Here is a 12,309-nt window from a genome sequence, read left to right as displayed (position 1 = left end):
TTTTCATTTGTTTCCACTGCTTTTGTATACGTATTATAAAAGTTCAAATTCTTTCCCAAACTATTAGCAGTTCAGATGTTCCCTAATTTATTAAGTATGCCTTGATTCACAATTTGTTTTTTAAAGTTGCTCTTAATGCATTATAGAATTAACTAATGACTGTTTATTTTTATTACAGTATTTAATATATGTAGTTATTGCCATTTATATTGTGGAGTTTGCAGAATTGAATCAATTGTATAAACTAAACCTTTAAATTAGCTATGTGTGAGGACTCTTTAATGCTTGCAAAGAGGGGAAGGGGTTTGTAGTTAAAGATTTACTGCTCCAGTTTCTCTTACGAAGATGTAGCAAATTAGGCTCTCTGTGTCCTCAGTTAATTTCTGAGTTAGTTGTGCTAGTAACATATGTCCATAGCTTTTCTGTATGGCCACCAGTACTTCAAGAATTTCTCCAAAAAACAACAATAGTTTACGCAAAAAAAAAAAAAAAAAATTGCAAAAGGAAATTTGTACTTTTTAATTTTCTGAGGTAAAATAAGTATAGAATCCTGGCCAATTGAACTCTGTATGTTGTTTCTCATGCCTCATTTTATACTCGGGTCCTTCTTAACTAAAATTTATCCAAAGCTGTTAATAAAACCAGAGCTTCTGTTATCAGTTGTCCCAATTTTCTGCTCCTTTACCCCCAGAACCATCCATCTGTTTTGTATTGGCCATAAGAAATTCTGAAAACGGTGTATCTTAATTTTTGAGACTTGCCAGTCCATCCAGGAGTCTTATAAACACTCAAATACCAGAGTGTTATTCATTAGCAGAAGGACCACGAAGGTAAAAAATCTAGGATGGGTGTTGAAGCCCAGGCAGGAGGCCCCACTCTTTCGTTTGTTGAATTGCCAGTAGTGGTGGTATTGATTCTTCACCGTCACCTTTGTTATTTGTAACGTTTCTTGTTTACTCTTATGTTTTGAGGGTGGGTTTTTGTTTTTTTTTTTTAACGTTCTGTTGTCCATAGTCAGGGAGTTGCTAGTGGTGCAGTAATTTGCTAATAACACTGCACTGTATGTTTTGTAGCAGATTTGCCATAGTTGGTTTTTAGATGATGAGATGGCATTGTCTGATCTATTATATAGTGTATCTATAATTACTAGAGTAACTGACTTGCAGCTAGGAAGCAATGGAAGGGGGGATACAGAGGGCCCAATAGAAATTAAAGTTGGTGTGTGTATGATTGAAATTCATGAGACGTCATTTTAAAAGAAGATTGTTCCTTACTTGAGCCTCCAGTGGTTGCCCAGGGGATGTTGGAACAGTCTTGTTTTTTATACATATTTATCTTTCCACGTCTGAAGCCAGTAAGTTTCAGAGTAGAAGAGTAAACTCAACGTCGTTGTTTTACTGTCACTCAGGCAAAGGTGTGTGTGTTCAGTAGTGTCAGTATCTTCTAGGATTAATACCACTGCTGATCACTAAACCTGGTGTATTAGGGTTCGAACAAAATGGGCTTGTTCTTTGTATACATTTGCATGATGATTGTTGCCTTCCTCATTTTCCAGGCTTTCACCATCAGTTAAATTTATGACAACATGAATTAACAAAGGAATATATAATTGCAGTTGGTTCCGTTGAATAGCCCATTGTAAGGTGGGATGCAGGAGCAGAAATGGTTTGATGGGTTGTCTCCTTATGACTGCTGTCAGTAATACCCCTTACATGCTGAGAGCAGAATTTAACTTCATTATAACATACAGTATGTCTATATCATATCAGTCCACAAAGTGGGAGTCACGGAAATGCTAAAGTTAACGAGTGATAAAACTGCACAGCTAGCTGTTATTTGTGTGTTTATCTCCACCGAACTACCTAGGCCAATTTGGAATGGTGACTAGAAATGGCTGGCCCTCTTGTTGGTTTGCATATAAGGAAATGAGGTCTTGAGCCAGTTACCCTACCTAGTTGGATCCAAACCTGTATTCTTTCCACATAGGCTGCTTTTGCATTATTACTGTTATAAAAGCAATGATAATTTGAGCTAGAGATTTAAATTACTGTAGTGGAAAATAATGGTTATTTTGATTCCATAAAGAATAGGTATGGTCTGTAAGGTATGAGTTATGAAACTTCCCAAAGGGAAAAATGATTCTTTTGACCAAGAGCCCCGTGTAATGACTAATGCTTTTCCTACCAAACTAATAAGTAGATACTAACATGCTACAATTTGTAATAATAGGAATTTTAGAAGCAGATAGATGGACGAATGTATGGCGAAGTTGATCTCTAAAGAGTTTTACTCTTGTTTTGAAAGGTCTTCCCGTGAAATAAACTGAGCAAGGTGTCCTTTGTGGGAGAGTTCTAAAAACTTCAGTGACTTGTATGAGGTAAACCATGCAGTTTTAATAGAGTCTTCCAGCTATGTAGAAAGTTCATGGCTTGGACAAGATTTAATCAACATACATAAATCACAATAATTTTTCTGTAACGTTACATTTAGATAAGGCTTTTGTTCTTTGTTTTTATAGGAGTTAAAGATGCCTTTCGAAGTACATCTTAGAATCAGTGGATTACTGTAAAAGGACTATGTAAGAAACAACTATAAGTTCTAAAGACCAAAGCTTGCATATGGATTCAGAAGGGGCAGAAACCTGACTATTTAGTAAGGCACACTTACTTGGGCAAAATTCATTGCCCTCTTATTTTAAAACTGGAACTATCCAACTTTGATATTTGCCACTTCATTCTACATTTATTCAGATTTATATCCATCAACATTTATACTTGGCTGTGTCTCTGAAATCTCCCCAATTTTTATTAATTAGGTTTTTAGAAATTTCTTCCTTAACTCTGGAAACAGTTGAAGTAACTTTCTTTGCTGAAATAAAATCTCATTTTTTGATGTCTGGTTAAATATGTGATGGTAGAATTACAGATTTTCAAAAATAACCACGTTTCTCCAATTGTAAAACAAAAGTCCAAATACAAAGAGGTATTCAACTGATGTGACCGAGGATTTAAAGTTTCAACTTTGTCTTGTACACGCAGATGATTTTTTTTCCTCGCATGATATACGTACAATAGATAACAGGTGGCTTGAGGTGATGCTTTTAATTACTGAAATTAAAGAGCAGTGGAGTTGCTACTGCTGATACTTTTTCACATAGTTTCTACAGTTTATTATATTTACTGAAAGTAAGTTAATACATATTCACACACTAAAGTTATACAATAGGAATCTTAGTGTAGGGTTTTATTTTTTGGTCAAATACACACTTTGTTTTAAAAAAAGGAAGCAGTTTAAACATGTACATTTACATTTTTCCCAAGGTAAAGGGCTTTGGATTTGAGAGTATCAGATTTACTAAAAATGGGAGCCAGGGTTATTTTCAGACAATGCAAATTTCCTTTATTTCCTCTAGTTTACTTGGCGAGAGAGCATGTAGGTGCTGAGAGTTCACAACTTAAATTTCACAATATAGGTTTGCTAAATGTGAAACAGCTACTGAGATACACTCAGTTTTCGTTCTTTTAAAAGAGTATATATTAAACTAGCTTTATATTAAATTTCAAATGAATCCCTTAAATGTTGTAAGCTTTTTAGAAAACGACTCTTTTGCCTTTGTGAAATAATACCGCCTGCTCCTTACTGGATCTTCAGTCCTCTGGGAATCTGACGATGACTTCGAATCGGTTTACTGTTTTTGAGCCTTTAAAGAAAAATGTTTCTTCAAAGTGGAGGCTTTCATTTAAAACTAGGAACTGCGGGAAATAAAGTTGTTTTCTTCGTTCACAGATCTACTTGGAATAATATGAATGTATTCGGTACCTCGCGTGCCTTAGTGTTTTCGGTCTTAAAGTAGTCTTCACAAGTATGTAACACTCCCAGTTGAAATGTACATTAACGTTTACGAATATTTAACTCACCATAAAGCCCTACAAAAGTTATTACAAAGAAGAGTGGAAGGAAAACTAATAAGTAGCTGAACGAGATGTTTTTACCATATATATTCTCTCTTTTAAATTTAAATTCGTGGATAATTTGCCTTAAAAACAAAAAGTAGAATTTGTAGGAATACTGGCCGGTTCTTTGCTTTTAAAACATTAAAGAAACCCTGGCGTAGAAAGGAATTTTTTTCAAGTATGTTGCAGGTATACGGCATACTTTAACTTTTTCCAAACTGCGAACTGTTACATTTGTACTGTGCCTGATCTGTGCCGAGCTCTCCCTGCTGTTGGTCAGGTCATTTCTGCCGACTCCTTCGGACCCTCTGCGGGGTTAGCTGCGCGGGCTCTGGGTCCGGGTGGCCCGAAGAGTCGTGCTCTCGCCCGCAGAGCGCGCAGGCCGGCCGCTAGTGGGCGCTGTGGGTCCGCGGAAGCGGCGGCGCGGTGGCGCTCGTTCCAGAGGCTCTTAGGAAGGCGCTTCGCCGGGAATCCAATGGAAGAATTCCTGCCGCCTCTGTTTCGGCGCTATTCGTCACGGTCACCCCTAAATTCCCGGTCACTCTGGGGAGGTATGAGCGCGGCCCGGAGGCTAATTAAGGAGGAGATCCGCGGCGGAATCCGCCGCGCACTCGGGGGAGAGGTACTGCCTTCGCGGGAAGCGAGGCGCGGAGGGAGCGGGGCCCCGGCGGCCGCGCCCCGGGAGTCGGCTGCCCCGCCGGCGCCGCGTCCCCGGGAGTCGTTTTGCGTCTCCCGGCCCCACTGACTTAGCTCGGGCCCCAGCCGACGTTCGGTACCGAAACCAGGTGTGAAACGCATCACTGAGAGGCCTGGTGGGCTCGGCAAAGGGCTGCGCAAGCGGGGTGTGAGCCAGTCTACGCAGAGGGGGCTCTGCAGTGAAGGAGGGAGACCCACGGGAAGCCCACTGCCTTCCGCTCCGCAGGGAAAGTTTCGCCCTCGACGTTGTCCCTCTGCTGAAGTTTGGACACTTGCCGGGCAATGAGAGCGCGTGCTGGGTGCGGGGACAGGTGGCCCGGACTGTCCCGCTCCCCACTCGCCCGCCCCCACCATCTCGGCGGGCGCCGGGTGCACGCGCAAGCCCCTCTCCTCCGCGGGCTCCCCCGCGCGCCGCTCGCGCCGCCGCCCGGGACCGGGGGCGGGGCTCACCTGTCAGCCCGCGCCCCGCCTCGCGGCGCCCAATGTCGGGCGGGGGCGGCTGACGGACCGGCCTGCCGCCCAACCGGCTCGCGGCTGCCGAGCGGCGGGCCAATGGGTTGCGCGGTGCGGGGCGGGGCCCGGCGTTTATAGTGCTCTGACAGCGCGCCGCTCGAGCTGACTCTCCTCGGCGGGGACGGCGGCGCCGGCTGAGGCGAGGAGACGCGCGCGGAGCTGGTCCCGGCGCCCTCCCCGCACACAAAGGCCCGCGCGCATCCGGCGCCCGCGGCGAGCACCGAGCCCCTCCTGCCTGCTCCGCGGGCTGGGAGCCGCGAGGACTGTGGAGGCTTCTGTGCGCCTGGAGACGCCCCTCGCCGCCCGCGCGCCGCGCTCCGGGACATGGAACCGCGCCGAAGCGGCGCCCGCGCGCTCGGGCCGCTGCCCGCCCCCCTGGATCTATAGTGCGAGGCGGCCCGCCGCCTCCGCCGAGCCGTCTCTTGGCCTTTGTGTCCCGGCCGAGCGCCCTCCCTGCCGCCCCGCGCCCGGCACCCTGGAGCCGCACGGGAGCCGACTGTCCGAGCTGCGTCCGGCGCGGCGCCCCGGAGCCCCGAGCCCGCCGCGCCGCCGCGCCCCTCGCGTGCGCTCCCGCCCCGCGCTCTGAGGGCCCCGAGGGGAGCGCCACCGGCCTCGGCGCCCGCTGGAGCTGCTCGGCGCGCCCCGGAACTGCCTGCCGTCTCTCCCTTGTCTGCCCAGAGGATTGGGGCTCCCGGCCCGCACCTTGTCCTTCCGACGCCAGGAGTGCGCGGAGCTGGGAGCGGCTTGGCCATGGCCGTGAGGAGGGACTCCGTGTGGAAGTACTGCTGGGGAGTTTTGATGGTTTTATGCAGAACTGCGATTTCCAGATCGATAGTTTTAGAGCCCATCTATTGGAATTCTTCGAACTCCAAGTAAGTCGCGTCCACGACCCCCCTCGATCGCCGCCCCGGGGTCCGCCGCGTCGCGCTGTCCCGGCGGGAGGAAGGGTCGGGCTGCGGAGCCTCGGAGCCTGTTTCTGGACCCTCGATTCCTCGCGCCCCCGGGTCCCCCACCACATTGTACTTCGTGGAGACTCCGCTCGGCCTTCCAGCCGGAGCGCCGGCCCTAAGGGGCGCTCTCCTCGTCCTCCTTCCCCCAGGGAGCTCCCAGGCGCTAAAAAAAAAAAAAAAAAAAAAAAAAAGCCCTGTTGACTCGGGTGTCGCGTCCGGGAAGGTGTCCGATGGCGAGGCCTGACCCTCACTTCCTCCAGAGGACGGGAAGCCGGGCCACCAACAGGCTGAGCTGCACGCAGGGGCTGGCGGGCTTCGGAGAGGCAGGGATGCTGCGCTCCTGAGGAGCGGCGGAGCGCGGGCCGGGGGGCAGTGGAGCGCCCCGCGGGGAAGGGAGCTTGTGCTCCCTGGCACGCCCGGAGCTCGCGCGCCTCGGCGCCGCGCCGCCTGCCCGGGGGGTGCGCGGGGAGCTCGCCTGCTCGGGACAACTCGGGCGGCGGGCCCTTTCCTACTCGCCCGGGAGACGGGCCTTAGGCTGCTCCCGGGGAACCCTCTGCACGTCGGCCTCTCCCTTCACTTCTGAACCGATGGCCCCGATTTCTGTGGTCCCGACAGCTAACTTGATTTCTTAGGGACGCTGTCTACAAAAGCTTAATTAAGGCCTTGCCCAGTCGACGCAGCTCCTGAAGCCTTCGCGCTTGGGGAGCCTGGGCGGGAATGGGATCCTTGGATCCGTCTTGCTTTTATCAAACAGTGCAGCCGGGAGAAAGCCAGGCCTTTGCGGAGGTTTTCAGTCCGAGCAACCAGAGTACATTTAGAATTTGGAAGAGGCGATCCATCCGTAAATATATATGGCCGTGACTCGTAGTCATCTATGCATTCAGGGTTGCATATTACCTCATTCTGGGGATACATTTCGAATCCTAGCCAAAAATATTTTACAGAATCATGGAATTTTAACCTTGGGAAACTTGGGAAAGTATGAAGACACCTGGCTGTTCATACTTTGTCAGAAGCAAAATCAATGACCTAATTGAAGTTGAGCAAATCGGCCCTGGATTTAGAAATAAAGGGATGGGGGATCGATTTAAAGATCACATCGTAATTAAATAATTACATCCACTCTTAAGAGTGGTCAGTTTCAAATTCACCAACATGTTAACCAAGAATTCCCTATTAAAGGACGAAAGACGTCACCGCTGTAAATGGGATGAAACAGAGATTGTTGCAGGATGCTGGCTGGCACTCCCAACACTGCTCCTGTGTAGAAGTTACTTAATGCAGCCTCCTTCCCTGGAGCCTGATCTTGGATGGACTTCTTTTTTTTCCCTGGGTGTAAGATCATCATAATTGCTGGGAAAGTCGCGGCAGTGACGGCTCTCGTCCACCACCGCAGCGTGAGGCGCCGAGTGGTGCGGGAAAGCGTGGGGCTGGGACCTGCGGGCCGGGAGCCGGGCCGGGAGCCGGGGCAGCCGCCGGCTTCGCTTTCTGCCTCCAGGGGTCACTCTTTCCTGCGCGATGCTCGCCGCGCCCGCCGCGCCTCTGCCCGCTAGGCCTCCTGCTCCGCTTGGCGATTTTGCTCGCCGACCGTCTTCGGCAGCCGGTTTTTGGTTTGGGGTTTCCCTCCCCGTCCCCCAACAGGATTTAGTTTTTACATTTCTATCTTGTTTAAAGAAATTCCCATTAACCCCTTCAGCGTTCTGCTCAGTAGACGTTATCTGGTTTGTAGGATCACAAACACCTACTTGGAAGAAAAAAAAAAAAAAAGGTAGAGCAGTCATTATTTCAGCCTAAGGTTTCGACACGAATGTCTTCTTTCCCTCGTGCGCTGGGGGAGGGGAGTGACTGATATTTACTCATAGCTTCCTGTGAGGGTCGGGCTGTTTTTCTGAGCTGTGGCCACTGATTTAGACCCTCCTGGAGGCCTGCTTTTGGAGAAGCCGCCCTCCCCGCACAGACGATGTTGCTGTTGGCGTGATTGTTCCTGCCCTCAAGAGTAGAATTTCTTTTAAAACTCGCACGTAATGGCTGGCCTAGAGGAAGGGATAATTTGTCCCCTGGAAAAGGTCTGCTTAACAAAGTTATGCAGCTGAATGCTAGCTTGAGAGATCAGAAAGATTTCTTCCTGGAGGAATGATATGAAAGAGCCTTTTCTAAGTTTGAGAATGAATTTTAAAAACCCGGTGCCAAGGAGTTGCCCTATTTGGTGGGGAAGTTTCATGTTTATTTCCAGGGAAAAGTTTCGGCCAGTAAATGGGATGTGGCAGGAAGGTAATCGAAGGCATTGAAGTTGCTCATCAGTTCCTCCTTCATTTCTAATGAAGCAGCCATCAGTAATTAGATTTGTTTCATTCCGAGGTCAGCTTTTTTAGCAGGTGGTGGACAGGGGAGCGTGCAGCAGCTGTTGGGATACAGGGTCCAGAAAACCCTTTGTAAATTCACCGTCTCCATAACTACTTTAATCACACTGTCTGCCTCTGCCACCCCCGAGAGTTTTTGCAGTAGTGGGAAGAAGTTCCAAGTACTGAAACGGTAATCACTGCACCCACAGGTTCTGGAAGAGTTGTGTCAGGTGTAGCCGTTCAGGTTGTGTAGTTTGTTGGTTTTTTTCTGTTTGTTTTTTTTAACTCTGGAGAGAAAAGCAAAGCCTGGCTTAGCATTTCAGTAGAACAATTTTTTTCCAGCACGATGTTTTTGCCAAAGTAAAATGGTTGGCTCTTTAAAAAAAAAAAAAAAAAAAAGTATTGGTATGGTATTCTAGAGTGAATTACACTGACTTTGTTGAAAATTTCAGCAGAGCATTCATTTTTTATGTCTAGGGGTGCTATTCCCTAGGCACCATATACTAGTTAACCAAGCTTTTTGCTTTTCCCAGGTCATTTTTCCCTACATAATGGTGAATTCCTGGTATTGATTGCCTTGATACAAAAGAATGGCTGGATAATATCCAGATAACCTATAATACATGGGGCTCCACCACAGTCAGGCTCTGAATAAATACGGACCTGTCAGAGATTGATAAAATAAACTACAATGGATAGTGCTGTTTAAACAGTCCATTCAGTACCATGTATAAGCCAGCCTGCCTTCCATTGTGTCTGAAATTCTTATTTTTGTAGGTAAACAAATGCACATTCAGCACGAATTGAATAGCTCCTTGAACTGTGCTCCCCAGTTTGCGTTTGGGTTAATCTTGTCGGTTTTAATATAGAGAGAAAAAAAGCCCAAAGCACTAAGGGGTGGAATTGTTAGTGCTTTCACATCCACATTCCTCACATTTTGTCAGGATGATAAACTGTAGGTAATGGACTGTCGCTGTTGCACGGGACGACTGAGAAGGGAGAGCACAAAGACAGGGCTGCCGCGAGGTCACACGACATGTTTGGGAGCCGTCTTTTCAGACGAGGACAGAATTTATTTGGGAATCGTGTGTCCAGGGACTGTACTTTGTAGCCTCAGCAATTACAGCTTCGAGCCTCAGAAACGGGAGCTGGAGGTTAAGATGATTCTGTTAAGCACTTGCTTCTAAATCTTTCACAAAGCGCAGCTCTTGACACTTGTCCCAGGATGCAAAGAAATGCAAATGACTCCAGCATTCCGAAGTGTCCCTGACTCCCAGGCTGAAGCAGGGAGACAGGTAAATTAGCCATCAAGCCCCAGACCAGCTGAGAACTGCCCATGGGCATGGTTTCTCCATACAGAGTCAGCTGGAGAGTAAACGGTATGTTTAGAATAATTATCGGTAAAACCTCTTATCTGGAAATTTACAGAGAGGAATCCTTTGGTCGGTGGGTCAATGTGATAATTACCCGCAGAGGGGCATCGCTACCTGGCCTTGCACTGAAATGCTTCAGGTAGCGCCGGGGAGGTTGAGGGTGACACCCACCATCTTGCAACGGTTTCCAGCGAGGTCACCTAATGGGAAATGATTTGAGATCCCAGCATGACTGCAGTGACGCGTCACAGGAATAGGAGTGGCGGGGGAAGGAAATACAGACTGGAGACCCTCGTCAGAAAAGAAAAAAAAAAATCTAAGAAGGACATTTCTTGGGCATTTCATGAAAACTTTATTCTTAAACTCTCCCACTGCAAATTAGACAAAAAGAAGGGCTCTTGTAAGGAAAATAATCATTGAAATGGTACTCGGGCCCACCCAATCTCCGCCTTCGCTGGCTGCTGACCTAAAGAGCCTTGTTTTTCAGGTCATTTATCATATATCTACATAGATTTGCGTATGAGCTCGCCCTTTGTGTGGTGGAGCAGAGCCTTAAATAGGAGTGTTCAACTGTTTAAAATATTTTGGTTAAAATATGCAGAACCCATAGAACTAGAAGCTTCTAGTCGGGAATTAGTTCTTTCAGGGAAGAGCTCCTCCCCATCCCAGTTTTTTTTTTTTTTTTTTTTTTTTTTTTTTTTTTTTTCTAGGGGAGGAATTAGAATGAGGCTGGGAGAGGGGTAGAAGAAAAGCAAAGAGGGAAGGGTAGGGTATGGGACAGGGTTCCGAACAGCTTGGAAAAACTCCTGTGGCTTCATTGTCTCTCTAAAGCCAAAGAATACAAAGACATAAGCAATTCAGCCCTTCTCCCATGATGGAAAATGTAAACCGTGGACATGGCTCTCCTGTTTGACTTGTTTAATTCTCATTTTAAATTCAGTACTATACGAGCCGTGTGAACTCTGAAGATTTCTTTAGTAATCCATTTTGTAGTTCCCAATCAAAAACAAAGTGAAAGGGTCTGACACAATTTGCTTTTATTTTTAGGCAAATCAACCCTGGTCATAGTTAATAAGGGGATTACAACCCAGACTGGGTCTTTACAGATGTAATGTAAATCAAGGGCAGAGTATAAAGAAACTGATCCCTTTTGATTGAAGTATGGTAAAAAGGCATAGAGAAACTAGCAGCGGTAATCTGATTGTATGGCAATAAAACCACCATTTTCTGTCTTTCAGATAAAAATAATGTGGTAAATCCATGCAGTTCATAAGATGTAAAGGCAGATAAAGGGTGAAGCCATGGCAACATATAGATTAGCTGGATGTGGGCAATGACATGTCTCTGAAAAGGGTGTAGAAAGGAAGGCCCTTGCTCCAGGCTGTTGGCTATTATGTGTGAGCCACACAGACTTGGAAACTCGGATTAGAAAGTATGAAAGCCCCACTTGTGGCCTGGGATGGTTGAAGCCAGGAAGAAAAGATGCTCAGTTCTTGCTCATCGGTGGCGGATAATATGGCAAAGGTAGATTCCATTGACTGCCTTTTCCAGCGATTGAGACTGGGGGCTGATGAGAACTAAAGCTCTCTCTGCAGTTCGTTCAGGCCTGCAAGGGTTTCCTTTTCAGCTCCTGGCCTAACGGTGGCGGCCGTTCTGTAGGATTAGCTGCAGTTGGCGGTGCTCGCCTTCATCTCTTTGGGCTCCAGGCAGGGACCTGCTGGGAAGGAACAGAGCCCAGAGGGGCTAGGTAGGCCCAGAGGGATCCGAAAAGAAAACACAGACCTTTTGATTTCAGCCATCTTTCAGCCCTGGAGAAGCCGAGGTAAACATTATACAGTGTCCCCCTCCCTCTTCCAGAGAGCTCTCCTCTGAGTTTTGTCTCTCCCACCCTGGAAAAAAACATATAATAAAACAAATAACAGGGGGAATTGAGTTTTCATTCAAATCGGTAGTAATCCAATATGCCCAAACCAACGGGCCCTATGGAGATGGTGCTTCACTCCTGTGAGTCGAGCTGAATGGGACAGGCCCGCTTCATGTAAAGGACAGGATTATAAAAGTGTGGGTGCTGCCAGCTTGAAAGTTAAAAACAGCAGAAGCTCGCCAGGCTGTTGAATCTTATTGCCCTCTGTCCTGAACAACCTTGTAAACAAGCTGGGCTTTTGTTTTGGCCGTCCACACTTTCCGTTTTACTCGTTACCCAAAATCGGCCATTGAAGCTGTGATTGGGGGGGCAGAGTGGCATCGCAGTTGCGTCAAGCCGGAAAGGAGATGTGTGCTTTATTGCCCCCTATTTGGGGCCTGAGAAAAGTCCCAGCATTTCTTCAGGAAAGTCTGAACCCTTAAGACGCTGACAATACTGAAAGCTTACAAACACCCTAAGTGTCTGTCTTGCTGGCGTGGATGGAGGGGGTTCAGGGCTGGTCTCTGAACAGTAACACGGGGGCTTTCTAGATGAACACATTCTATGTCTGAAGATCTT

The 12,309-nt window shown here is 47.3% G+C and overlaps 1 protein-coding gene across 3 annotated transcripts in view; it reads left to right on the top strand.

Moving 5' to 3' along the window:
• The first annotated feature begins 5,562 nt into the window (after positions 1 to 5,562).
• The window catches only part of EFNB2 (ephrin B2), a 46,370-nt gene continuing 39,623 nt past the window's right edge, over positions 5,563 to 12,309 (top strand). For 2 of the 3 annotated variants that reach the window (XM_059041582.2, XM_067016219.1), the window contains exon 1: positions 5,563 to 6,034. In XM_059041582.2, coding sequence (XP_058897565.1) covers positions 5,913 to 6,034 — 122 coding nt within the window. In that variant the 5' untranslated portion in view covers positions 5,563 to 5,912. The remainder of the gene's footprint in view (positions 6,035 to 12,309) is intronic. The other variant, XM_067016218.1, reaches the window with a different exon arrangement.

This window comes from Kogia breviceps, chromosome 16 (genome assembly GCF_026419965.1).
Source record: "Kogia breviceps isolate mKogBre1 chromosome 16, mKogBre1 haplotype 1, whole genome shotgun sequence".
Classification (NCBI taxonomy): Eukaryota; Metazoa; Chordata; class Mammalia; order Artiodactyla; family Physeteridae; genus Kogia; species Kogia breviceps.
The sequence above is the reverse complement of the archived record's forward strand: the minus strand, read 5'-3'. Positions and strand labels throughout refer to the sequence as shown.